Consider the following 27,241-nt stretch of genomic DNA (forward strand, 5'->3'; position numbering starts at 1 on the left):
CCCAGGCACTGGTACATCAGAGAGAGCTCGAGTGTCTGTGGAAAGGCAGGGCCAGGGTTCAAGGTACAGAGTGAATCAGAGTGCGGAGTGGGAGCGTGGGAGAGGTGGAGGAGAAAGGGACTAGATGTATTAGTGCTCATGTCAAGCCCTTGGAATCTGCTGCAGCCTTCCAAACAGATCCAGTTTGCTGGTACATCTCCTACCTCATGTTCCTGGCTATGCGCTCCCAGCTCAGCCTGGACAGAGAGCCTGAGAGCACCTCCCAGGCACACAGCGACTGCACAGGTCACTGTCTGGACACTTCCACCCTACCAAGTGCTCACCTCCACTGGCCCAGCAGCTGCTTCCATTCAGACTGGGAGACCAGAGCCTTTCACTTGCTTGCTTTCCTTCCTTCCCTGGCTAGCTATGGTCAGGAAGGGAACTTGCAACACTGGAAACAGCAGCAACAACAAGCAGCAGCTTGAATTTAATCCTGACATTATTTATAAGGTCATGATGTTGACTGTCCATTTCAGGCACTTCTCAGTGTTGTCTCAGGCAGCCATACTCCAAGTCATCCTTCCCAGAGAAACAGACCTCAGCTGCTCTCACAGCTGTCAAGAGACCGGATCCTACTCCAAAATTAGCTTGTTGTCAAATTTTGGACATTTCACCTGCAATTCAGCTTCTTCACCTGCAAAACTGGAGTAGCAATTCTGGCCTTCTTTGTAAAGTCTTGCATCTAAGTGCCTCTGTTACTATCAGAAAAACAGTGTGCAGGTGCCAGATATTTATTCAGGTCTGCTAGCACATTTGGAAACATGAATTGCACTGCAATTCTTGTAAGGACACTGATTGGAAGCTCTTTCTTTATTACAATGTTTTGTCTGTTTCTGGCAGCTGTAGATTCAGATGGTGTAACATGTGCACTGGTCCTTCAGCAACATGTCACTGAGCTGGACTGGGAACCAAAGGCTGCTTTGGTGTTGGAGATGTACACCAGAGCAGCAGGATCCTGGAACAGAACTGAGTTTGAAATGTGCGGGTTAGTCATGTCCCACTATACCTGCAAATCCACGTGCCAGTATAAGCCAAAGTTTGGACCTATCATCCAGTCTGGTCATATTCTATACAAATTTGCCTCACGGCCAAACAAGAAAAAGCTAAATTCTTCCTAGGTCAAATGGCTGCTCTGACATGTTGAGATGTTGTATTTTTAATGAAGTATGTGGAGCTGCGAACTCTTCTATATTTGGTCCTGAGATTAATGAGTCACTTTAGCAGAGCAAACACTAAAGTTGCATGCAGCTCCCTGAGGAAAGTGAAACACTTCCACGTGCTCTGCTGAACTTCTGCATCTCTGGGTGAAGTCTGCCTCGGGAAACAAGGGGGTTTGCTACTGCACGGAGAGCTCAGTGCACTGGGCAGTGAAGTGGAGAGTCCTTTTGCCTTGCAGAGTTTTCAACAGGCTGTTCAGCACCACACAAAGCATACTGCCAAAAGAGTTACTTCTGGTACAGTAGTCATCTCCTTTGTTTTTGGATGTGCAGAAACCTAGGCCTGTGGGAAAAAGAACAACCAGAGTTTTAAGTCTTGCTAGGGAGAACATGCCTCTACTTCCACCCCATAAAACCAGCAATTTTCCAGTGGCAATCATCTCAGCAGAGCTGGTCATGCCATCAGAAACACTTACCTGCGTCAGAATTTCTGACTCAGAAATGCCTGCCAGGCTATCTCAGGAAATGAGACTGTTGAGATACTTGAAGGGAGATACTTTAACTGCTTTGTTAAAGACTGGCTTCAGCCATGGACTTTCCCTGGCTGGGTTCATTCACTACATCAGGTTGCAGGGATGTAATCTACAAAGGACACAGATCTATACCTCAAGCAAAAATCTGCAGGTAAAAAAGACATACTTGCCACAGAAGTCCTTGTGAATGGCACGAAGAATGAGTAGTAAGTCAGGGTGCGCCTGTAGCCAGTTCTCCACCATATTTGGGTGTCTGGGATCAACTTCCAGAAACACACTCCTGAAATGACACATTTAAAAGTATGAAGTGAGGAGATGCACACATTTAGGCTGCTAAACTAATAAAGATTAAGGTCTTTGTTCCTGCATGACTCCTACCAGTGCAGGAGGAGAAGTTCAGCAAACACACTGCAATCTAGTCCTCCTAAAACAGATCACAGCTGTCCATTTAAGATGCAAGTCCCAGCTGCCTCCTTTAGGGGCAGAAAGTGTTGATCTTGGGGGGAATGCTCATGGTACTCCTCCGTGTGAGCAGTTAAACCCTTTTATCAAGATCCCTTTTGAACCCCATGCAGACATCTCCAGCCCTGGCTTTCTGAAGCCCCCCAAAGACTCAAGGCCAGAATGAAGTTTTGTGATGGGAATGCATGAACACTGAGGACTGGACTGGCAGCAAGCAGTTTCCCTTCATATAGGCAGGGTGACTTCAAGTCCCAGTAGCAAGAGTCATTTAGTACAAGCTAGTACACACATTTTTCCCACAGTAAATGTCTCCATAAATCAGTTATGAAAACAGTGCTGGGGGATTGTACAAAGGAGAGTGCAGCAGGGATAAGGGAACTGGCCAGCACAGGGCTATTTCCACCTCTGCTGCAGCCAGGCTTCATGACACCGGTCCACTTCTGAGTCCCCACTCCCACGCCAAGGCAGAACCACCTGAGCTTACAGGCACATGGAGAGGATGGATCTGGTTACAGCCTGTGACAGTGTAGCAAGATACAAGTTTAACAGGCACAGAACAGAGGCCAAGTCCCAATTATACAGTCTCCTGAGAATTCCTAAAACGTCCCACATTGAATACTCCCTATAAATTCTCCAAACTAACTACAAGCTGGGTGTGGAACTCATTCTTGACCTTAAAAAACGTCTTCTCCTCAGTGAGGTTATAAAATGAGAAAAAAAAAAAAGGAAGGAAAAAAATAATCCTAACAAAAAAAACCCACAGGACCAATCTTCCTTGTTGGGAAGTTCTGAGGAGCATCTTCTGCTCTTGTGGTTATGCAAAGCAGGAGGAATTAATTCTGCACGCAACAAGCCTCTGAATAGTCCTGTTCCTCTTCTCAGAAAAGCAGATTTTTCAATGACCTTTCTTACGCTGCAAAAATTTCAGGAATTTTCAACAGGATATGTGAATGCCCTGGCAAAACACACTTTTGGGTATCAGCGTGTTGATCTTTAAGCACAAAATGGATCCCACATGGTAGAGAATAGGAACAATCAGTCTTGAATAATAACCATGGAGAAATTTAGCATTTAAGAAACTACCCCTTGCTGATCTTCTTTCTCCTGGGATATTCAGCATCGTATTCTAGCATAATGAACAAGTTTCCCCTAATTAAAGGTTGGAAGAGAGGCAGAGATCTCCATCCATTCTCACACGGTTTGGTATTACTTCTCCTTCAGTCAGTTATTCTGCTTAGAAAGCTTCCTTTTTTTTTTTCGTTCCATTCTCTCCACAGCTTCCATGTTCTTTTTGTTGCTGCTTTAACCCTTAAAGATTCTTACTTCACTAATGACTATGAAATATCACCACTGGTCAATGAAAGTTCACATCTCTTTATTAACCAATATCAAGCTACTTTTGCTTACACAAATTACATGTTTTAAACTGCTATTATTAGATGAGGCAGGGGGGGCACACTTTTTTTGCACCTGTTTTCCCCTCTGTACCTTCCTGTAAGAAAAGCAGACCGAAGTTACAGCAATGAAAGGACAAAAGACATGAAGCTCCAACAGAGAACAGTGCTTACCCAGAATCCTTCAGAACAGAAGGAGCCAGAGCCAGAATCATTTTGATGACTCTCATCCCATCATCTCCCCCATCCAGTGCATCAAGGTTCTCATAGCTGGTGTGTGGAATAAGAAAACATTGACAGCAATCCCTGTGGTCTGAGGAGATGTTGCCCCGCACACCATGGAGCAAGGTGCATCTATCACGCCTCCACTCCAGCACTTCTAGAGCAGGTGAAGGCACTCATAGTTTTTATGTAAAAAAAAAGTATCCTGTGGATTTTTTTGTGGGATGTTTTGTTTTTTTTTTATTGTTTTGTTGGTTCTTTTCAGGGATGCTAAAAAAAGTAAGAAGGCAGCTACCACTAGGCTGAGAAACCCCATGTTAAGCACAAGCAGAAAACATCCCCTGAACTCCTCCTGAAAATGAGGAGCCAGCTGCAGCCAGGCTCACACCGTTCCCAGACATGGAGCTATTCTCTCTATACTAGCTGGGCAAGTTGTACAGCAAGGGGATCACTTGCTTTACTGCAACCATGCCAACAACCAGGTGGGACTTCTAACCTAGTGGTGCAATGGGATATAGACAGCTCAGCTTTCAGAAACTGCTTGGGTGCACATCTTGTACAGAGGTGGGAGCAGGACTTTCTCCTGACATGCATGACAATCAATTCTGAGAAGAACCAGCAGAAACAAAGTAGTTCCACATCTCAAAAGAGCTTATTCATGTTTGTATGGGTTTGTTTGCTTAAGAGAAGCATTGGGCTGAGAATGGGTCACAGCATTTCCACCCAAGTTTTTTTTTTCCATCACAAAAAACTACCCAGATTAATTGTACTTTCTTTCATAAAGTCACATCAATTATATATATATAAAAAAACATTCTGAAACAGTTTTGGATTGGAAACTTGTTAATTTCAAAGCATGTGCTTCTTCCATTTTTATAAATATTTAAAATACTTTGATATTGTTTGTTCCTGTAAGCAGGATCAAAGTAACATTGTATGACTATATAGCATATAAACACACCTATGCTATGCAGATGAATATTACATTTGCAGATTTCATGTGCAATTGTATGTAGTATAAGGAAGCAGACAGAAAACTTTGTGTCAAGGAACAGGACAAGAAAAATCTATTTGTCTGATTACCTGAGGATTTCTGCATCCAGAGAAGCCATGTCTTCATGGAAGACGTATGGGGGGTTACTGACTATGAAGTCTACAGGGCCCCAGAGCAGCAGCTGCTTGGCAGAACCTAACAGAGAAAAAGAATCAGCACCAGCTTTCAAGCACAGCAATCTTCCCTGTAAGCTCAGCGTCAAAATCCTAGCTGGGAAACGGCCTCTCCAGACCCATGCCCATGTGTTTGGCTCTGCTTTTCTCTAATAAAAATTCATCCAATTCCATTTTGGGCTAGCCTGGTCCTCTACCTCTCCTACCTCGAATGCAAGAGTGATAAAGAGTTAAGCACAAGCAAAGCAGCATTTTTTCCTACCAACAGCCCCACTTAGCAGAACACATTACAAAGCACAGGACCCCGATGCTCTGGAGCTCTGTGCCCGTCTGGATCTAAACCAAAAAACAGAACTTAAGAAAGCCCACAAAGACCTAAGTGGGAGCTCAGACCAGCTGTCAGGACGCACAGCCTTCCTCTGAGCAGAGCTGCAGAAGGACCTCTAATGGGCTAAAGAGCCAGGCCCTCTCAGCAGCACCCTCCACCCCGGCCTTTGCCCTTCTGCACCAGGGTTCAGCGGCCATCCACACTGGCAAGCGCCGGCCCGGCTCGGGCATCGAGCGCAGCACTGGCCTCAGGCCAGCCCCCAGCCCAGGCCTGACCCGGGCAGGCGCCACGCAAGCACAGCTACACGCCTTTGGGCCTGCTGCTGTTGGAGCACGGGCAGCACAAACTCGGACTGGCAGAGAGAAGACCGTGCAGACATAGCCCCAGGAGGCAGCAGAGTCCAAACCATGTCAGAAAGGTGCGCTAACACTCCCAGCGCTGGGGCTCCGGGCTCCTGCCTCACACCTGCCCAGCTGGATAAGCCTCACCAAACAACAGTGTTAACTGGTTTCAGCCAGGCCCAAGGAAGACAACAGGTATCCTTCCCTGGTTCAGCTCACCTAATTTCAGGCGAATAAGGCTGGGCATTTAAGCTCAGCTAAGTATCTGGGCTCCCTCTAACATCAATGGAGACAGGCACACACACGTTTATCTACAGCATCCATGTCAGCATGGAAGGAATTACTCTGTAATTTGTGTCTCCTCAGGAAATCTAGAGAGCACCTAGCTCAGACACACCCTTTAGACACCTAAAACCAGGGACAATTCCCCTTCTGATGTAGTCAGGGACTTCTCTCAGCTCATCATCTGGCCTGGAAATCCTTGGAGGGAAAAGCTGCACTGGCTTACTTCTTACTAATCTTCTCTGCTAACTCCCACACTCTCCTGCTGCCTACATCCCAAAGGGGTCCCTTAGCTGTGTCTCATGCCTGCCTCACCCCATCAAAGAACAGACAAAGGGGATTAGAACAATGAAAACAGTTACTGCATGAAACATCATGGTGAAGGATGTGGATCCTCTCCTGGAGTTGCAGCCTGTAAAATTCCAGATGCAAGAACAGAAAGAAAAAAAGATTAGGAGGCACATTTGTGTGGATTCATGAACAGCACGGTTTATAAACAGATCATTAAATATCACATCTCTTATCTGATACATGTATACCCTACCCCACTGATGGCAGCTGGCTCCTCTCAAGCTGCAAAGGAAGTTTAGGATCTGCTCTTTGCCCAGGGACCAAAATTCAAAGCAATGAGCAAACTCTGTACCCCTGATGATTCCAAAGTGTGGCTCCTGTGCACCCAAAACCTGTAGGCATCACCCCGTGCCACACATACAGCAATGTTCTCCCCCACCCTGCTTCATATTAACTACAGCTCCAAGGCCTCTCCCAGCGCTGAAAAGAAACAACAAAACAATGAAACCAAAACACCCCACAACAAAGTCACCCATTTCAAACGCATAAACCTGCTCTTGTAACTGGAGACAACATGCTCACGCATTTGCCACATTCTTTCTCCAGCCTCTTTGAATCTAGATCTTAACAGTGTTCTGTCATCTTGAGTGTTTTTTCTAGGCGTCTTGGGATCACTTCTCACATGCCGGCGTTAAGGTGATGAGATGTTACTGAACACTACTGGGAGGCCAGCACATGCAGCGCAGCAGAAGCCCTGTGCCAGACAGAGCTAGAAAACAGGGACTCCTGTACAGGCAGCTCATGCACAGACTGTATGGTATCATGTATTTAAATACACACTGGGATCCTTCAGATACTAGTTCCCAAATCTTGGTCTTTCTTGCCTCTGACATCTCTGTGCACATTAACTGGGAGACATGTTATGGTCAGTGCCTTTCATCCGCAACCAGATGTTCCCAGGTGCTCACACCAGCAGAACCCCTGAAGACACCAGAAGACACAAACACCTCTCCTTTGCCTGTGACAAGGGAGCAAGAAAGCATTCTGGCTTGCTGGTTTTAAGAAACAGGTCTATAAAGGCCTTGGTACTTCTTAGGGAGAGGTTTTGGGTAGGACTCTGACCTCTCTGACTCACTACACTAAACTGAGGTAGAACAGCCCTGAGACTGCCAGATAGCATGGGGCTTATGGTGCTCTTCACAACCTGGCATGATCCATTCCTAGCTCCCAGCTTGCTACAGAATATTGTCCCTGTCAGGGGAAAATAGTTGGGACATCAATCCCCTTAAATCTTAGTTGTCCTGTGCAAAGCTCCCTTGATGCTCCTGGGACAGGAAAGAGAGGCCAGTCTGAATGTAGCCCTGGTGCTTACTGGCAGTCTGATACAACAGGAGAGGTCACAGAAACGGGGAGCGTGAGACAGCAAGGAAGGAACAGAACCTCTAATTCCTCAGCTACATGGTTCACCCATGAAAATGCCTCTCTTCTCACCCTTTTTGCCTTTGGATTTTGTGAAGACACTTGAGCAATGTCATAGGAAGCACTTTGCAAAGTTAGAAAGACAATTTGGTCAAGATCTGCTGTTGGTGAAAGACTCCAAGTCTCACAGAGGAGATGGCATTCCCACACCAGCAAAATCACATTGTGGCAGAGAGTCTGCAGTGTCCCCTGACTCCTGCCCCAGTGCAAGCAGTGTCGAGAGAAAAAACTTCCAAGGATGTTCTCTCCTCCCACCACAGTGGCAGTTTTCCTCCCAGCTCTTCAGAGTAACACCTCAGGGCTACACAAGAGGGTTTATAGAGCATGCTGTGACAAAACCTTGTACCCAAGTCCTGCCTTTGCTGAGAGCCTTTGGTACTGTCCTGTCAGCAAACCCAGGCATCAAGAAAGGGAGAGATTCCTGCTTCTGTCTGCGGTGTGCCCAGCTGGGCCACCTGGTCTAGTGAGGGCAAGACTCATCTGAGTGAGCATCTAGAAAACACAGCTGTGGTAAGGGAGCTCTGAAGAGGCAACAGGAAGCAAGCTGGCTTCAGTCAAGCAGGAACACAGCTTATCCTGCTGACTTCTCAGGGCACCATGCCATGGACAAGATCACAAGGACATCATGAATATATCCACAGAGAAACATAAGATTCTCTGGCACAGCATTTATGCTCCCTCATCCACTCTTGAGTCAACAAGCAATGTTAATAAGCAAGACGATTTTTCCCAGATGCCAAAGCAGCCTCAGAGGCAAAGATGTGGCCAGCTTTTAGTGTATCCATGAAAAATTGCAACTGGACTTGGTTTGACCCTGACACATCAGCAGAAAATCACTACTACCCTTTTCCTGTAACTGGACTGGAAGTCAAAGGGTAACAGTGAGGTGAGAAGCTTTGGAAGGGCTTGTGCCTACACATCACACTCACAGAAGAGCTGAGGCTGGGCTGCAAGAAGTGAAGAGGTGCAGCCCAGTGCAGCCAGAAACAGAAGTAGCCCATCTCTGTAGCCCCAGTGGTGCAGAACCTTAAAAAAAAAAGGGTATAGGGAACCTGTGGACAGAAATGTCCCTTAATGAGCACCTCTTAAGACCCACAGCTGTACTAGACTCCATGGGAGATAGCAGCAGGAACCCTTTTGGAGACTGCTCCAGTGGGCCTAGGGCCCAGCAGTGACTGAGGATGTGGATACACACCAGAGCTCTACACCCTTCACAGCATCTGCAAGACTGGGATCCTGGACTCAAAAGCATGCTGAGATTCTAGCTCTGGGGCTCGCTGTGGTAGTGACGGTCCAGAATAACCTGAGTTAAGAAGAACCAGCTGAGGAAGCAGAGCCACTAGGAAGGACAAGCTCATCCTGATACAGATCTGTCCTGACTTCAGGCACGAGATGTTTGATTGAGCAGCTCTGAACACCTAGGCACAGCACAGCTGTCGTCCAAACAGCACAGGACTCAGCAGCACCGTTCTCACCAAACCCAGCACTGCAAGGAGGATGTTGAGGGACACCACACTAGCACATCAGAGTCAAAGTGCTATTTGGGTGTACAAACTTGTGTCTAGAGGACCGATGACAGAAACAAGCACAGCAAAAATTACACAGAAAGCAGAGAGAGGAAGGTTCAGGATATACTTGTCCTTAACCTCCAAAGTGACATACGTGTTCTTTCTATCTGCTGCCTTGAGTTTCCCAAGTTCACAGAAAGGAATAAGAGCAGTTACCAGGAAACACTCTGAAAACCCTTGGCAAGCAGACAGCATGTACGTATGTACATGTACTGCTTTCTTTAAGCTGCTGTCTTTGCAAAGCACGTTCACAAGTCACAGGGAAAAATACTCTGGTAAATATAAACATTTTTTTTTCCTGAATTCTTACAGACTTTAGAAGTTCAACCGACTTAAACATTCTCTGTTTTCCAGTGGTGATGAACATGAACCACATGGCCAAATATTGAGGACTCCTGGTCTTTCTCAAACAATGATTTACAAAAAATGGGTAATATGCAGGTGTGTACCTATGTGCATTCTCCTTGGTGAGATCCACAGCAGCCTCCTCTTTATCCATGGCTATCACCCGGCTCTGGGACAGAAAAAAAAAGCCCAAACATCAAACAAGTATTACAGCATCAAGGTTCCTGAGCAGACATGCTCTGCTAAAAAGGATATGCACAATAAAAACTGACAATTGACTGTTGACAAAAGAAACAGCTCATGAAGAACACATCTCCAGGCACAGATGGGATCACAAGTCACTTCTAGGGAGGCTGCTAACATGACAGAAGGGGCTCTGCAACACTGCTAGCAGCCTACCACAACAGACAGGCTTCTGAGCAAGCCAAGGCAGCTGAGAACAGTGGAGTCACACTTACTCACACCATCTGATGTGGTCACAGCTCCTGGTAGTGAGACTCAACACACTGGCTAGTCTGGGGTAAACACAGGTTAATGGAAGATCTCGCCCATGCAGACAGAATCCCTCCCAGTATTAACACAACCACTTAGACAGAGGTTCTGACATTTCCCATGTTATGCAGCGGCCTTTTGCCTAGTTATTGCACTGCAATCCTTACACTGCATTCACTGCATGCAGCGACTGCAAATACTTGACTGTGTGTCAAGTATTCGAGAGTCCTCCAGCATAATATTAAGAGATAGAACTACAGACATTTGTTTGACCTTCCAGTCCACCTTGGGAAAGTTGTGGGGAAATGCCTGACTATTTTTGCTTTGCTTAATGCTTTTTAAACACAGATGTTGCTAAGTATTTACACAGAGAAAGCATGCTTAAAGAAATGACTTTGCATTTGGAGATGATTGTGTGGTTGGCCATCAAACCTAGGAGGCCTAATTTCACAGCCTGACACTAGCACCCACACACACAAAGCTGACCCTTAAGTTGAAAGACACACTGAAGCCCAGAAATGAAAACTTGCTTTTGTTTCCTCCTAGTGCCAAATTCTGCCTCAAACATTACAGAGATCACATGAAGCATAAACTCTCCTTAAGCTGTCAGAGTGGCTACCACTAATGCTGATCAGTCAAGGCTCCTTATGTCTCTGGGCACAGCAGTTTGTGTCAGCCAGCTGGGAAAGGACCATTACCAGTGACAGGGACAAACTGACACAGCCTGTTAACTTCACAGGCAAGGAAAAAGAAGCATGAAGTACAGCTCAGGAAATAAAAGTAATTATACTTTGAAGTCATGAAGCTCAAGTATTAAGGTCACTGGGAGGAGGAACACAGGCATCAACCTCTAATTCTCACACACCGAGTCTTACACTTCTATAAGAGGAGGGGCTGGCCACAGCAGTTCTTATTCAGAAGGAACTGGCTGGTCTAGAGTTCTGAGGAGAGTACAATATTTTTCCCTTACCCACATGCAATGAGACCTTGGATTCACCAGTGGAATCTCAGTAAGCACGTTACATGCCACAATCGTCAGGGACAAGAAGAACTTGGTCACTGTTTTGCCAATGACCAGGCCCAACAAAAATGACAGCACCAGCAGGAAGAGAATCCAATATGCAGACTGTATTGTAAACAAAAGCGTTATGATATGAATGATTGCTGGGGGTACAAACAGATCAATCAGCTGGTACATGACCGACGCCACCCCCAACGATCCCACAAAAGATGTGACCCGGCCCACAACAGGTGGTACAAACAGTGAGCCGAGGTTGCCCACAGTTGGCATGGGAAACAGCCAGACCAGCCAGTTAAATACATAAGAAAAAGGTGCCCACATGGCGATTCTCACCCAATCCGCCTGCGTTCACAAACCTCTAAACAGACTGGGGCCCAGCTCCAGGGAGAGTCAGGAGGGCTTCCCTGAACCAGGAAGCTCTGGGGAGTGCACTCCACCGACAGACACTCCTGACTCCCTGCCAGTGGTCCCAGCTTTTATCCCCAAGCAGACCCCTGACCTCTGTCAACTCAATGCGGGACCCCTGGGGCTCATTTCCCTTCTGGCTCTCCCTGCAGGGCCGGCTGCACCCTGGGGGGAAGCTCTAAGGCAAACTCACCAACTCTGTATGAAGGGCTGTGGGAATCACCCATATGTCAACCTTAATTCAGGGCTCGGGGTTCAAACCCCAGCATTTCAGTCACCCAGATCTCAGTCCCCTTCCTGCTCTTGTCACTCCATTCAAAAGGTGTGGGTTATTATTAGGGAGAATTACTTCAAAAAAAGTAGTTTGACAGATGTGGCAGTGTGCTTGTCATATTGATCACAAATACTGACACTTCTGTCATAATCCCTTCCCTGGTTTCATGTAGTCTCCAGTCTCCTAGAGACAAGATCTTTTGATTCACAGCAAGGTGATTTTTAGAGATGACTGCCTCATAAATTTGAGTAACAGAGTGTGTGCCCATGCCTCAGTCTCTCCTGTCCACAGTCCCAGATATTAGCTTAAACCACCACCCACCTGTGCTTCAGGATAAGGTGATTAATAGCGAGCTGTGACAGCTGAAGGGCACATTTGCTCCTTTCATTCTGACCATGTCTCCACTGCTTCTGCGGACAGCTTGGGAGAGCAATTCCTAAATACCCCTCTTCTGCCTAGCATGAACATCCAGAGCCTGACCGTCAGAGCACTTAGCTGCTAAAGTGTGACCAAAACAAAGAAGTTTGTCTCTGTGAGGTTTCAGTGAAGATGATTATAGTGGCACTGTCCTGTATCACAGACATCTACTGTACTATGAGCACTGCAAAAAGCTCACCTGTGGTAGTTTGCACAACAGACTCAGGGCAATTGCTCCAGAGCCACAGCCAATCTCCAGGATCACAGGATGAGAGACAGGAACAGGGAAGCCGAGGCCTGAATTCTTCTCACATTTCCGAGATTCTTCCTCCACAACTAGGGAGACAAGATCCTAACAAAAAAACCAAAATAAAATATTTCTAAGCGTGATGCTTTGACTCACACCTTTGCAGTCTGAGTTTCAATTTCTTGTCTCTGTAGCTCAATTAAATGTATTTTTGGTGCTAATTTTTAAAACACAGACGGCAACAATGGAACCAACATGCCAGAAGTCACTTCAGCTCCACTTCCCCCACAGGGTGCTTTCATTAGTTACCAAATCTTCAGGATACATTTTCCCACAGATCCTCTGAAATCTAGCACTGTTGGGAAAAACAACAACCAAACAGCTGGAGCACATTCTGCAACACCATTTTACTTACTCCGACATTCCATCTTTCAGAATTTGTAAGCTTCAAAATTTAAGATTTCTACATTGTCTCAGTATAGTTTGTAACCTGGAGGCAGAGGTACAGCTCCTGACAGCACCTAAACCAACAATCCAAGCTGCAGATGAAGAGCAAAGGCTAACTACTAAATGATCCAAATGAGCAGCTCTCTGCATGGATTTCAGACTGTGGATTCCTACTGCATTTTGTCAGTATAAAGGCACACAGAAAAGATTTTCATCCATGCTCCTGAATCCCTGTGTGTCTCTGCCATTGCTGCCTCCTCCCACCCATCAACCACCTCTTTTTAAAATCCTTTTGCAATTTCATATAAAATCCAACACAGCAGGAGAGGTCTCAAAGATACACAGTTCTAAGGTTTGTGAAAAGGAGTGACTAGTTACAAGAGAAAGCACATGTGCCTCCTTCAGCCTGAAGCATGAACTTCCCTTGCTTCTCACTGGAGAAAACTGCCAAACAGAAACCTTATGAACACCTTGAGCACATCAGCAGCTTCAACAGGTGATCACAACTCCCTTCAGTCCTTGTGCTTTCATGGCACAACTGCACAGAAGCAAGGCCTTGCTGCCCAAGGTGCTCCCACAACAGCTATGTTATTTCACTTGAGAAGTCTGTTCTTGGATCTCTCCTGTTAAATTCAGAAAGCTTAACAAAATTTACAAAGAATAATTGGCTTGACTTTGCCAACAGTTAAAAATTAAAGACATTACCAGGAAAATCACCAGCCTTCTGTTTTTATGGGGAGCCTTGCACATTCTTGGCATAAGCAGGAATGTTTAAATGCAACGCGTCCGGGCAGACAGGTCAGCTTCTCTTTAGTAAAGCAGTGGACTTTTTCAGGAGCCTAAACTGGACAGGCTTTTTTCCCCTAACCTGCCATTTAGAATACACCTTCTGTTTTGCTTGCCAATTGAATTTATTTCATAACAGAATGTTTTTTTTTTTTTTTATAATTATTGAAATTTTTGACTGTCTTGAAATACTAGTATCTGGAAAAGGAGGTAGCTTCTTTAGGTCACCACATTTTTAATGCATTTTAATTTTGAACTATTATGATAGAGATGTGTATTTTGAGAGAATTAGGCTTTGCCTCAGTAAGAAGTATATGAAACAACCAAGACAACAAGGCAGCGAAGTCGGGAAGTAGGACACAATGCCCAAGTAATACCAGTGTCCCTTTTTTAATATATGTGTGGTAAAAACTGAAATCAGTCGTGCAAACAGGGGCATTGGCAAGCAGTCTGAAAATGCTTCCACTGTGGAATGTGTCAAGTAGAAGTTCCATTAAAAACTCCAAGCTTGAAATTACTAATGGTAAACCTTAAGGAAGTTAATAAATGGTGACAGTACTTCTACTGCATGGAGGTTACATTTGGATGTTTGTAATCAGTAACCCGTACTACTTTGTGATTAGCCCTGGAGACAGATGGTTCTTCTGAGTTTACTGTAGAGATTTCCTGGAAATATTTGTAAGTGACCAGAAATGGCTGGTAATTAAAAGAGTGATTTAATGGCCAAGCAGAATTTTTTGGGTGGCAGCTCCTCTGTGGTCTTGGCATCATCACCACCTGCTTCCCCAAACCAGCTGCGGTTACAATCTCTGGCTTCTCCATTGCAGAACTGTTTTCAGACTGATTCCTCTGGAGCTGTTAGCTGAAAGGCAAAAGCCATTTTCACACAAAAGTGAGTAGACAAGGAAGTTATTTTTCCCTGCTGCTATCTCAGAGCTACTAGTCCCCTAATGGTTTCACACAGTCCTGTTGAGAGCTTGTAAGAATGTTTTCCTCCATGATTCTCTAGGTAAGGAATCCCAGAGCAACAACAAGGAATGGGTAGGTTTGGAAAAGAGGCAAAGCCTAACACAGCTGAACTGGAAATGGCAAAGGCTCAGAAAAGCTGATCTGAAGAAGAAATAATGTTGCTAGAAGAAATATGGAATGTTTACATATTCAGTAAACTAGATCTTTCCTTTTTACTTAAATTTCCAGGCTCTTTCAGCAAGAGGCATCAACAGGCAAAGGGTTCTATTAACATGGAGCAGTCCCTTTCTCTGCAAGGCCCAGATTTTCTTGAAATATTCCTGTTTCTCCATCCCAGACTGTGAAGGTTTGCTTCTCCAAGCACAGGGAGTGTGCTTGCATGCAGGGCCACAGTGCTTTAATATGTTTAAAAGCAGTTCACCTCTTGTGGGACACCTCAGAAAATACTGTCTGACAAAACAGCCCATGTATCAGGTGCTCTGCTGCCCGGGATGTTTTCTTGAAGCACACCTACCCTGACACTTCATTTTTATACCTGTGTGCATCCTTCCTGCCTAATTACTGCTGATGCAAATTGGCCTAGCATGAGGGATGACCAACAGCAGCAAATACCTTGCTAAAAGGTAGCGCTTTGCATAAGGCATCTGTTGCACCACACCCCAGTTAGGGTGATATATCCAAGGAAGGTGTTAGTAGTACAGGTTATTCGATACTGAATTAAATTTACAATTACTTATGTATAAAAAGGAAGAAGTAAAGACAAAACAATACACTAGAATAAGACATTTTGTAATTCCACACTAACTGGCTGTAATATCATGGTCCTTCTCTTCACTTTCAGCTTCCATATGAAAACCACATTTCCCCTGCATCTTCACAGAAGGATCAGGAAAACCCATCAACCACAATACCAAGTCTGCCCAGTTAGCTCACTGCCATTGCCATTAGGTTTCCTTTTCAGAAATCATGAATAAGTTATCCAAAAATGTTTTGAAACAGTATTCTTCAGATCCTTCTTAGTATTTTTCATCTGTTAGCAAGTAATCCAGAGAAGGTCAACAAAGCTGGTGAAGGGTCTAAAGAGTAAGCCTCTGAGGAGTGGCTGGGGAACCTGGGGTTCCAGCTCACAGCCCTGCAGAGTTACTAGTGTGACTAAATCCCAAACCTCCATGCTGCAAACTCCTCTTGCACAGCAACAATCAAGGAACTTCCCTGTTTCCGTCATCTTGCAGGACTTTGTGCAAATAAATATTCAGGAGGATGTCAAGAGCACCAGCCACCTCTGAGATCTGTGCATTCATGAGGGAGGCAGGCTAGGTGACAAGCAAAGTATCTGGACGGGTTTTTACATTGCACTGGGCTGGAGGTGATGCAGGCATCAAGTGATGGGTTTTCAGGGATCTACATTCTGCTGCTTAGCACAAAAGAGTCGGGAGAAGGTATCCAGACCCTCTATGTCTTTGCCAGAAGTGAATTTAAAAATCTACAGGAAAAAATGCAGGAGGGAGGAAGAATATCTGGTCCTGGCTAGCAAAGAAGGAAGAGCTTGCAAGGACTAGAAGGGACCTATTACCTACAGTTCCATATACAGGAGATACAAGTATTTGCTTCCCATGCTGCTTAATTTCCATCAGGCAGGGGTTCTCATTTTGTCTCTTAGCCAAGCCACTCATAGCGTGCGCTCACCTTGTGATTCCAGGAAGTCTTGCTTCACTGCCAGGTTTGCCCTAAGCTCACACTATCATTTTTGGTTTTTCCCCCCACATCTCTGTTGAGTGAAACAAACGTAAAGGTTCAGAACACCTCGAGCCTCCCATGGGCCTCACCCTTCCAAACCCTGCTCCCCAGCCCCCCCAGCACACGCTCATGTTCTGGCAGGTTCTCGGTATTACCCCCTCCCTGCGGCCAGGTCTCTCGTTCACTGTACTTCTTGGAGCCACAGCTGCACCGAGCAGAAGGACCATGTCTGCCAGCACCCAAACCACAAGCCCCAGCGCTGCGCAGCTGCGGCCAGCAGACACCCGGGGTCAGGCAGCTTTCCACACCACGGCAGAGGGAGGAGACGGCAGAGACTCGTGCTGCTCAGCGGTGGCTGCCGAGCTCTGGGCAAGTCCGGAGCTGGGGCTACAGCCTAACAACAGTGAATGACCCACCTGATGTTTCTGTGACTAAAAGTAAAGGCGAAGAAAAACAAAAGGAGGGCAGGAATGGGAAAGGCAAGGATGGAGGTCACAAATTCACACCACCTTCTCTAGAAGCAGCATTTTTTCATACCCCACATGCTCTGGGAAGAGCAGGGAAGACAAAGTTCCAGGGGCACAAGCCAGGGTGGCAAGAGGCTCTAACTTCCCAAGCTGGTAAACAGGTCAAGGAAAGCAAAAGCGACATGAAAACCTGCGTAACCTTCTCTCTGCTCTCGCACACTTCCTGGGAATGTTTTATTTATTTGCGTGCTTTCCAGAAACCTCTGTTCTCAGAATCCAGGACTTTCCATAGAGCCTGACCTGATATTAACCAAATCACCCCTCCCCTCCTGTTTGTCCACTTGGCTCCCAATCAGCACATGACAAAACTCTGGGAAGCCCAGCTGGAAACTAAACTCCATGGTAATGGCTGTAGAAGATCCCTGCCACATACCCTTCTTCCAAAACCAAGCCAGCCCAGCGCTTAGTGGGCAAGCAGGTTCTGGTGTTCTTGTCCTGGACTCTTTTGCCTGGCACCACAATAGGAAACTGAAAATGTTGCAGAAGGCCCATGAAACTCCTACTACACATGTGTAAAGCAAAATACCAGAGTAAATCCAGAAGGAGACACTGTTCCTGAAAGAATAGGTGGCTTCGGGCAGAAGCAATGACAGACAAACAGGTAAAGGCACACCTAACATTGAGGAAGGGGTTTGGCTCCTGATGTGTCAGGGCACATGCCAAGCACTGTTTGATCTGCTGGAGAAAGTGTCTGTGACAGCACCCAGAAATGACTTCACCAGAAGGCAGCAACCTCTGCAGCTTGTACGTGCTGGTGTCCAAGGGAAGTTAACACAGTTGTGACAGCTAAACTTAGCCATGAGCAAAAGGGGAAGAAGAGTGGTTCAAAGTTGCTGTAAAATGTCCATACCTCAAGTCTCCAGCACAAACCTGTACCTAGGCACACCTCTCCACAAGCAAGGAACTTTCCTTCTCTACAGGTACTTGTACTGGCCACTACCAGGTGCAGCATCTGGACAGATGCACTGGTCCAGCTCACTAATCCCCAACTCCAAATTCCCGTTATTTGGATGTCTGAAAGAAGCTTGGGGCTAGGAAATTGATTCTTTTGTTTGTTCACTTGGGAAACCCTTCAGATCCCATTCTTCTTGTTGCAGCCATTCTGTAGTTTGTTTTAATTCAATTCTAGTCCTAAATCCTGCTCTGCTGCTGAGCTAAGACTCACAGAAACTAAGACCCTCTTTCAACTGAAAAAGGGAGATCAATAAGCTACACACTTTAAAATTCTTCAGCTTTCTTAGAGTTCTTTCAGGGCCAAAAAAATAAAGGCATTAACAACATGAAGGTCTGTGAGAACTTATTAGGGAAGTCTATATAAGTTTACCTGGGGAACAGGTTTGTGCATGACTTAAAAGGAAGAGCTGTTGCTTTCCCCACCTTCAGCACAGATTTTAATTTACATCTTTGAGTCTGTCCTGGAAATCATCAACTTTGAAGTAATCTTCTGCACTAGCACAGCCTTTTTTTTTTTTTTTTTTTGTGCATAAGAAGCCAGGAGAAACTACTGCCATAGTTCTTCTTGGCCCGATGGCCAGGAACAACCCTGTTTCTTCCTCTGTTTCCTTTTGAACATAAAGAAATCTGTCCTGGGAAAACATCCTGTCCTGATTTTAAAGTGGTTGGCAATAGACTCCTGCTAAGCTGTTTCACTAACCAATTACACTTGTTGTCAGAGATGTGCACCTTTTCTTCTGTGCTTGTTATACACTCGTCTATGCAACCGAAGAGACTCCTGTTATGAAATTTCTGCTCCCTGTGCCATGTAATTAACCCCTAAACTTGTCTTTGATGAGCTAAACAGTCTTTCAAAGCAAGGCAGGGTTTTCTAGATGTTAATACACCTACTGGTTCTTCCCCAAACCTAGCTTTCCATTTATTTTTCAGTCAGGCAGTAACATAACCGGGTGTAATATTTTTGCAACCTTTCCACTACGGCTCCACACAGATTATTTAATCCTGCTACCTGTACTTGGCGATCCCCTGTTAACACACACAAGGATCACACTAACTTGCTGGGCAGCCCACTGAAAACGGGTGCTTGTGGTCAGACAGTATCTGCAAAAGCCCCAAATCTTTCTCTGACTTCTTCAGGCAACAGAAGCCCCCTCAGCCACAAGGCACAGGCTGCATTATTTGTGTGTACACACCATCCTGCTAGACACTTGTGTGTAGCTCAGAAAGCAATCCAATTGCTCTGCAGCAGCAATAAGATCTCTTCCTAATTCCCATTCCCCAGTCTCTGTGCCAGAGCCCACTGTCAGAAAATAGGGTTTTCCTCCAACATACTGATAAAAGATTGCCTATCATATGGGCCCAATCTGATATACGTGAGGCCACAGTAGCATGCTCCTAGTTTAGCACTTTATTTACAGCTACATTTTGACACACAGCAATTAATTTTTGGTCTATTAAATAATGCCCTATTGCATTTAAGATCAATATACCTCATAGGAATCTATATATATTTCAAGCAAGGACCTTAAGCTATGTACAAAGTAGGGTTCCATTATCCTTTTCACTTCCCAAATTGGGAAGCCAGTGACACAGAAAGAAGCAGCAGCCTTCCTTTGAAGAGACAACCAGTCTGAGACAAAACCATGAAAAAAAAGCCAGTCTCCTGGGTCTTGATCAATGGTTATACTCCCTAGACACTGTGACCTTTTGACCTTTCCAAAAAGTAACCATCTGTGGCAATGAAATTAGAGAAATGAAAGGCCATTCCGCATCAAAAGCTTCCTTCTAGCACTGATGAAAACAGAAAATCTGTACACCACTTTGACGTGAAGTGCTGGAGAAAGGCCCCACCTTGCAATCCGTGTATTTGCTCGTACGTGTTAGGAAGCAAAAATCCTCCCTTCCTTGTGTGCTTGACCTTCTTGGAAGGTCAATGATTATGTTCAGCTAGAAGTAAGGTTAAAATTCATGAACAGCTTCTCTGAACAAATCTTTGCCTAAAGTGCTCTCGCAGAACAGCCCAGCACAATGACTGCCATTTGGCGGACAGAGGCAAGCAAACAGCAATGGGTCTGGTGCATTGAGCATGTTATCACGGGAGAAAAACAATCTATCTTGGGAAACAAGTTAAAAGCCTAAAAACTGTAGGTGGGAAAAGAACTGATCAGGCAGCAACAGGACTGAAAATAACAAATGTTACAGAGAGCATGAATGGTTTCCATGTCACGCAGTAAGAATAGGGGCTTTCCTGTTACATCAGCAGGCGGCACCAGACGCAAAGAAAATACTTTTCTCACAACACAAAATTAGAAAGATTCACTGTCGGATGATGTCATGGAGGCTAGACACAGACAGACTCAAAAGAGGATTAGCAAATTAATGGAAGACAGATCCATTAGTGATTATGAAGCAGGATGGCCCCAAATCCAGCTTTGGCTAAGAACAGTCCTTAAGTGCTGACTGTCAAAAAGCAGCAGGGATCCTTCCATACCTGTCCTGCCCCTTGTCATTTTGCTCCCACCATCTGTCACCAGCCCCGATCTGACACAGGACATTGAACTAGACGGACCAACAGTCTGGCCCACTAAGCCTTTTTTCTTGCTCTCACAGGAGATTGCAGTCATTGTCATCTTTGAATGACTACTAAAAAATGTTCAGCACGGCACAGACTTGCAATTTCTGTCCCTGAGACATCTCCCAGGCTGAACACGCAGCCTCACCCTGCAGCATCCCCCCCATGCCAGGATAATGGACTGCCCTCAAGGCACAGCCACCACGATAAAGACAAGACAGAAAAAAAAATTACACAGGGGCTGAGCTCATGCTGAGATAGCCACAGGTCAAAGGGGTGTCACCAGGGGACTCCTGCGTGGCCTGCAGGTCAGAGAGGGTGGCAGGACTGTGACAATCCTCTCAGGCAGACTGGAGCACTCCTTGCAGCAGCCTTCCTTCAGCAAAAAAACCCCTCAATGTCCAAGAACCCAACTCTACCCACATAGTAGTTGCAAGGGATAAAAGGACACCATTTTTGGTTCCACTGAACAAGTAAGCCTTCACTTCCTTTAAAACACATACCTGAGAGAGGAGGGGATGAGAAACAGCAGAAATCCTATCATAATGAACAGCAAAGAGAGCCAGCAGGAATTCCACCAGCCTAAGCCTGGAGTGCCCTCTAGGGGTGAAGGATCGGTGAGCCCTGTACCCCAAACTACTTCATCCACAGAAGTCCTGGACCAAACCAAACCCTTCCTTACTGAAGTCATGGTGCAGTTTCATTTAGTCTGGTTTTGCCTGGATGAAAATGGGAATTATGTATCCACGGTTTACTGAGTTCTCCTTCTCTTTATGCTACTTCTTGTCTGATCCACAAGGCTGCACCACCCGAGTTTTAGAAGGCCTCGCTTTGGGAAAAGGACTTTCCTCTCCATTAACGCAGTTGCTGAGCAATGCTGAGACAGAGGTTCCTTGCTGTGACAACAATAATCGCATTACAAAAGCTAATTCATGAGGCAGAGCACCCCTCTAAAGTTTGGCCCAGACCCCTCCCCAGTGCAGAAGCCTGGCTCTGGTGGTCATGCAGGAAAGCAGGCAGGATGCTGGGTTCTGCAAGCCCTTACCAACCCTCTCAGGGCTTGCAACAAGTCCAGAGCTTTGCTTCCAGAGGGCCATGTAACTGGAGGAAGGTGAGACAGGACTGCTGAATGAAACTCTCCTCCAACACAGTGTATGTCTGTGCTCACAGGAGTATCTATCAGCCCTGCATGCCAGGAAGCTATGACTGAATGCAATCAGCTTTGCTATTCTGCTCTCAGAGCTTAACCAGGACCTGCTAGTTTCCTCATTTTGGCTGCCTGTCCCCTACCCATCCAGATTCCCATGGAACAGAAGAACAAAGCCACACGTGCTGAAAAAAATACTCCCAGAGGGAATGAATGGGAGACTGCTCAGCTACCAGAGAGAATTAATATGACTATGAAGGGGTGAATTTCACACAGTGCAAAATTAAGCAGACAACTGAGTTTCATTCTTTGCATGTGTCTCTCTGGCCCCAGGACCGAAACAATGCTGGTGGTTTGTTTCATGCTGTGTTTGCCTTCATGCCATTACCAACGTGTCTGGGAGCAAGAGTCATAACCCTCCTGCTGCAACCATGGAACAAAACACGTCTGGTAGAGATGGCTCCTTTACAGCCGTTGAATTACCAAGCAGCAGCATCTGCAGAAGCTACAGAAGTATAACAGGGAAGCACATTTTCCAGCTACTTGTGTATCTGCACTAACAAATCAATGTAGGGAGTCACATTTACCCAGCTAAAGACAAGACATGCCACCACGTGTGCAGTCACAGAGAAGCCACTTGAACTGGGATATCAATGTTGACAATGAACTGCTCCCTGAAGAACAAGGGTCATTTGGTGAAAAGTTTCAGCATTATAGGTTTTAAGAATGCGGCAGACAAATCCTAAATAGAAAGAGAGTAACTTATATTTTTGTGAGGAGATACTTCCACTACAGTTTTTAAGTCCAGTGAAGCCTCAAAAAATTACTCCAATGAAATAAAACAAAGGCAAGCCCCAGTCCAAACTCACTGCACAAAGCTCTCAGTCAGAGATGACCAACCTTCATTCCCTGCAGAAGGAAAGGATCCGGACACCAACTCACTTTGTGCAACAGATTGCAGATGGTGCCTGGATGCAGCACATGGCTAAGGCAATGTCCTGCTGCCAGGTGCTGCTAAACAGATGGATCTTGTCCCCATGCTCTTGCTGTTCAAGTAATCTCCCCAGCACCTGACCACAAGAAAACCTCCAGCTGGCAAGAAAGCTCCATTCCTGAGCTATCGCCATAAATTTCTGGCCTTCCATAATAAACGTACTAAAAATGTGTCTTCATAGTAAGTACCATGACACATGAAATAAATTTTTCCCAGGGAGACAAGGTTTGGGTTAAGCTGTTTATGCTACATTTTTGCAGCAGGGTACATTACATGGTTTCAAATGCAGGATGTTACACAGCGCTGCATGTTTCAGTTTGGGCCAGCAGAGATGCTTTTACCACAGTCCCACATGTGAGCACGATTAACAGCATTCTGAAGCATTAGCCACCGTGCCTTCTACTCCACACAATAGGCCTTTGTTTGAAACCTGGCACTCCATGGAAAGGATTAGAGCAGAGCATCAGAAGAAGCCTTGACAGCAATGGTTTGACTTGCAGAACACAGAACATGCAAGTTCTCCCTGGTTTTAATGCTCATGCTGCATCCGCAAATTAGTGAGTGATCAAACCCAGACACAACAGAGCTCACACCTCTGGACACAAGTGTCATCACTATGATTTAGAGCCCAGCAGGGTCTCAATGAGATGCTGCTGGTGTCCCACACCAAGTCAAGACTGGTTCTAAATGTTCTTCTACAAGCTGAGATGAGAGAATGTCTTGGTGGCAGTTGTGCTGATTCCTACTAACCCATCTGGCGCCCTCTCATGGGTTTAGGTTAGGATCCTCTTCTTCCAAGGGCACCACAGAAGCACAGGCTGTCTTTGCCTTTTAACTTTTGTGTAATAAAAAGTGCAAGATGAAGGTTTTTGAAGTCTGCATCCTCTCTTTAGTGAGCTGCTGCTTTCTTCATGTATTCCCAGTACCACCCCTTCCCCAGAAAAAGTGAAGGTGGTCAACCCCTGTCCAAAGCCCAGTGAGTCCTTGTCACCTCTTCTGACACTGTCTGGAAGGACATCCTGCCTGAAAGAGCCTTTTCATTCTTTTTACAGCACAGGTCTCTACCCCTGGATACCTAAGGAGAGAGCCAAACAAGCTCTCTGGAGTCCATGACCATTTTCCAGTAGCCACTTTCTGCTACTGCAGGATTTTGCTAACAATCTTTGGACAACTTGGAGATTCTTATCCTTGTATCAAAGTACTAAGCCACTGGGATATAGTAGTATGGGTTTTGAACTTATAGGAGTGCTTGCTACAGCAGAAATAAGGCAAGAGAGCCAAGCCCTTCCATCAGTGGAGATGGATCTCTGTGTAATTAAGCAATACGTTAGCTTGCAACCTCTCTTGCTGTGAGCCAGGAGGCAAAGTTCACCAGCATCAATTCCAGATCGCAAGCTTAGAATCCTGCTCTGTTCTAAAAGAAGTGATCTGACCTCCTCCTAACTACAACCTCATGATCTACAGGGCACCTTCCCAGCAATGCTACAATTGCATTGTATGATGTCATTCACAGATTGAAGCCCACCCCTGCCACGTTCCCCACACCTGTACCTCTGTTTCAGGCCGAGGAATAAATACTGGGGGTCTCATCTTCAGTGTCAGGTCCTGAAAGTCCCACTCGCCCAGCACGTACTGCAGCGGCATCCTGCGGCAGGCAAAAGCAAGCATGCACACGTCAGGACTCGTGGTTATCTGGATGTTCCTAAGGGTCCTGAGGCTGCCTCCCAGAACTTCCTCATATAACACCAGACAAAGTATGGACTAGATAAGCGAGGTGGACTGAAAAATGACTTGGCATTACTTGGAGGGCTGTGTTCAGTCGCACAGAGTCCAGCTGAAGGCCAGTCACCAGTTTGGGCCGATCACTAGTGCTGACCCCCCTGGGGTCACCAGTGGGGGCAATAGAGCACAACATCTTCATTAGTCACATAGATGAAGGGCCAGAGAGCATCCATGGTATGTGTGCAGAGGACAGAAAATTGAGAGGAGTGGTTAACAGACCACCAGGGGTGTGTTACTTTTCAGAGGGACCTCAGGAGACTGGAGAAATGAGCTGACAGGCACCTCATAAAATTCAGCAAAGAGCAATATGAAGTCCAGTGTCAACTGGGGAGGAATAAGCCCATGTACCACCACAGGCCGGGAGCTAACCAGGAGGACAGTAGCCTTGCAGGAGAGGCCCTGGAGATCAGGTGGACAAGCTGACCGTGAGCTAGCAACGTGCCCATGTAGCAAAGGCGGCAAATGGCTTCCTGGGCTGCATCAGGCAGAGTGTTCCCAGGTGGTGGACAGAGAGGATCCTTCCCCTCTATTCAGTGCTGGTAGGAAACATCTGGAGTGCTGGGCTTCCAGTAGGGGAGAGACATGGACACACTGAAGTAAGGCCAACAAATGGCCATTAAGGTGATTAAGGGATTGGAGCATCTGACATACAAGGAGAGAGACAGAGGAGGGACAGCTGAGCCTTCAGAAGGGAAGGCTTAGGCTGCAAGGGCAAGGAAGGGAAATCTCATCAACAATCATATGTATCTGGTGAGCTGGAGAAGAGAAGACAGAGTTTGACTCTTTCAGTGGCATGCAGTGAAAAGACAGGCGAAGGGCACAGACTGAAATACAGAAAATTCCATTTAAACCTAAGAACCACTCCCCCTCTTTTTTTTTTGTGTGTGTGTTTTTTTTTTGTTTGTTTTTTTAAACACTGTGAGAGTGGTCAAACACTGGAAGAGGCTGTCCAGAGAGGCTGGATAGATCTATCTCGGATATATTAAAAACCATATTGGGCATGGCCCTGAGCAACTTGCTCTAGCTGATTCTGCTTTGAGCAGGGGGAGTGGGCTAGGTTTCCAGAGGTCCCTGTCAACCTCCATAATTCCCCAATTTCATGAATTTTGGGGCCATGTTTTCAGCTGCTGTGAGGCACCATAACTCACTTCACGTAGAACAGCAGATATTTGTTGCAACTTTAACAGCACTTAAGACAGAGAAACTTGTAAGTAAGTCAGACAGCTCTGGGAATTTTGCATTTCTACTCCTAACACAAGACTCAAGAGCAGCAGGAAAATTACAGGAAAGACACTTAGATCCTACAAACAATAACCACTACTAACACACCGAGTCCCTGGGAAACCTTCACATCCTGTTCTGCGTAAGTCATGGTAGGATTAATCCACACAGCAAAGTGGGGATCCAACCAGACTCCCATGCACAAGCAGGAAGATGCTACCTCCGAAAATACTCCCATGCATCTCCCACCTTCCCAAACGATCCATGCTCCTGAATATTTCCTCTCCCTACACACTACTCCCCAGGCCCGGCCTGATTCCAGGTAGTTCTTTCACACCCAAGCCATTTAATTTTTATGCTGAGAACCCCTCACACAGAGCAAATAAATGGAAGCCAAACAGAGACCAAAGCCCAGCAGCCATGGACACTGGGCCCTGGCAGGCAAAACCAAGAGAGGAAAGCACAGCAACACCACAGACCAGCAGAGGACTGGCAGCTGAGAAGTGCTGGGTCAAACAGTAAGGGCCAAGGCTGAATTTTGGAAGCACAGAAGGGCTTAAATGAAAATGTACCCAACTCAGAGGCAGTACTGCCAGTGTCCTGCTCCTCTGCAGCACCCCTTAACCCTCTTTGCTCACAGACAGGACAGACAGACAATTTGCTACCTGACAACAACAGCAAATGCCCATCACTTGAGTCACCATGAGATGACACAGCATTGTTACTCGACACATCACCTGTAGTGGTCTTCTGCCTTCTCTTCGCTACAACTCATATGGCTGCATTAAGCCTGAAGGAAAACCCTCCAAAGGAATGACTGTAAGAGGATGCTCATACCTTTCTAGACGCTTGTAGCTCAGCTGCTGGATTTGCTCCTGCTGCACTGCTGTAAGTGGAGTGTGGAGGCTTCTGGAATTCAAGCTCTGAAACTGAAGACAAGGTCACTTTAAAACCTGCCCACTTGTGCCATTTGTGTGTCCTCTGCCCCTCCAGGGACACCCAGTGTGCTGACAAACACGTATGCCCTGGGACTGTTGGAAGCCACAAATATTAGGAGAACCTACTGGCATATTTAAAACCAAACTTGTACAGCTGTTCTTCTGCTGCTTTTTGGGGCTCAGAAGAATTGGTAAAATAAAGAACCATTCCACCAGTGTGGGTCTGTATGTCATGGGTTACATTTCAGACTCTATAAAAGAAAGGACCTAAGGTGTTCTCCTGGCATTAACAAACTACACCTTGCCCACTCTGCCATTTAAGGAAAGAGAAATTATTCTACCTCTTATAAGTGAGATAAAAAGAAAGATAAGGGATTCAGCCAAAATTCAGATAAAGTGAGAGGCACGCAGAGACATTATTATTTTCCTATTACTTAACTGTTTTTGCTCCCAGGACAAATGACACAATATATTCACTGGATTCTTGCGCTTCAGGGATCCTATTTGTCTCAAACACCTTCTGCCAGTAGTTGACCGCGCTGGTGGCAGTCACAAGCTCAGGTCTTCCACTGCAGCTCTCCCTCAGAGATGACCACTTTGGACTGAGAGTAGGACTTCTCCTCTGACCCAGGGCCCCTGGCACACATGGAGGTGAGAGACCCAGCAGGCTCCTGAGCAGCGGGTGAGTGAGGCGTCTCAT

The 27,241-nt window shown here is 46.0% G+C and overlaps 1 protein-coding gene across 1 annotated transcript; it reads right to left on the reverse strand.

Annotated features, from left to right (window-relative positions):
* Nucleotides 1-1,505: 1,505 nt before the first annotated feature.
* HEMK1 (HemK methyltransferase family member 1) lies at nucleotides 1,506-27,241 on the reverse strand. Its single transcript, XM_008947428.1, has 10 exons — nucleotides 26,981-27,241; nucleotides 26,441-26,532; nucleotides 24,152-24,245; nucleotides 12,420-12,572; nucleotides 9,716-9,780; nucleotides 6,291-6,340; nucleotides 4,894-4,999; nucleotides 3,763-3,858; nucleotides 1,899-2,012; nucleotides 1,506-1,542 (listed from the first exon to the last, which is right to left on the reverse strand). The coding sequence occupies exons 1-10, from the start codon at nucleotides 27,239-27,241 to the stop codon at nucleotides 1,506-1,508; spliced, it is 1,068 nt and encodes a 355-aa protein (XP_008945676.1).

The sequence above is a fragment of the Merops nubicus genome, unplaced genomic scaffold, assembly GCF_000691845.1.
Source record: "Merops nubicus isolate BGI_N331 unplaced genomic scaffold, ASM69184v1 scaffold14000, whole genome shotgun sequence".
Lineage (NCBI taxonomy): Eukaryota > Metazoa > Chordata > Aves > Coraciiformes > Meropidae > Merops > Merops nubicus.

Coding starts and splice junctions, on each gene's coding strand:
- HEMK1 (XM_008947428.1), bottom strand. CDS start 27,241: ATGAGACGCCTCACTCACCCGCTGCTCAGGAGCCTGCTGGGTCTCTCA. Junction 26,533..26,980: donor TTGTCCTGGGAGCAAAAACA/GTTAAGTAATAG, acceptor CCTTGTCTTCAG/TTTCAGAGCTTGAATTCCAG. Junction 5,000..6,290: donor TCACCATGATGTTTCATGCA/GTAACTGTTTTC, acceptor TTTCTCTGTTAG/GTTCTGCCAAGCAGCTGCTG.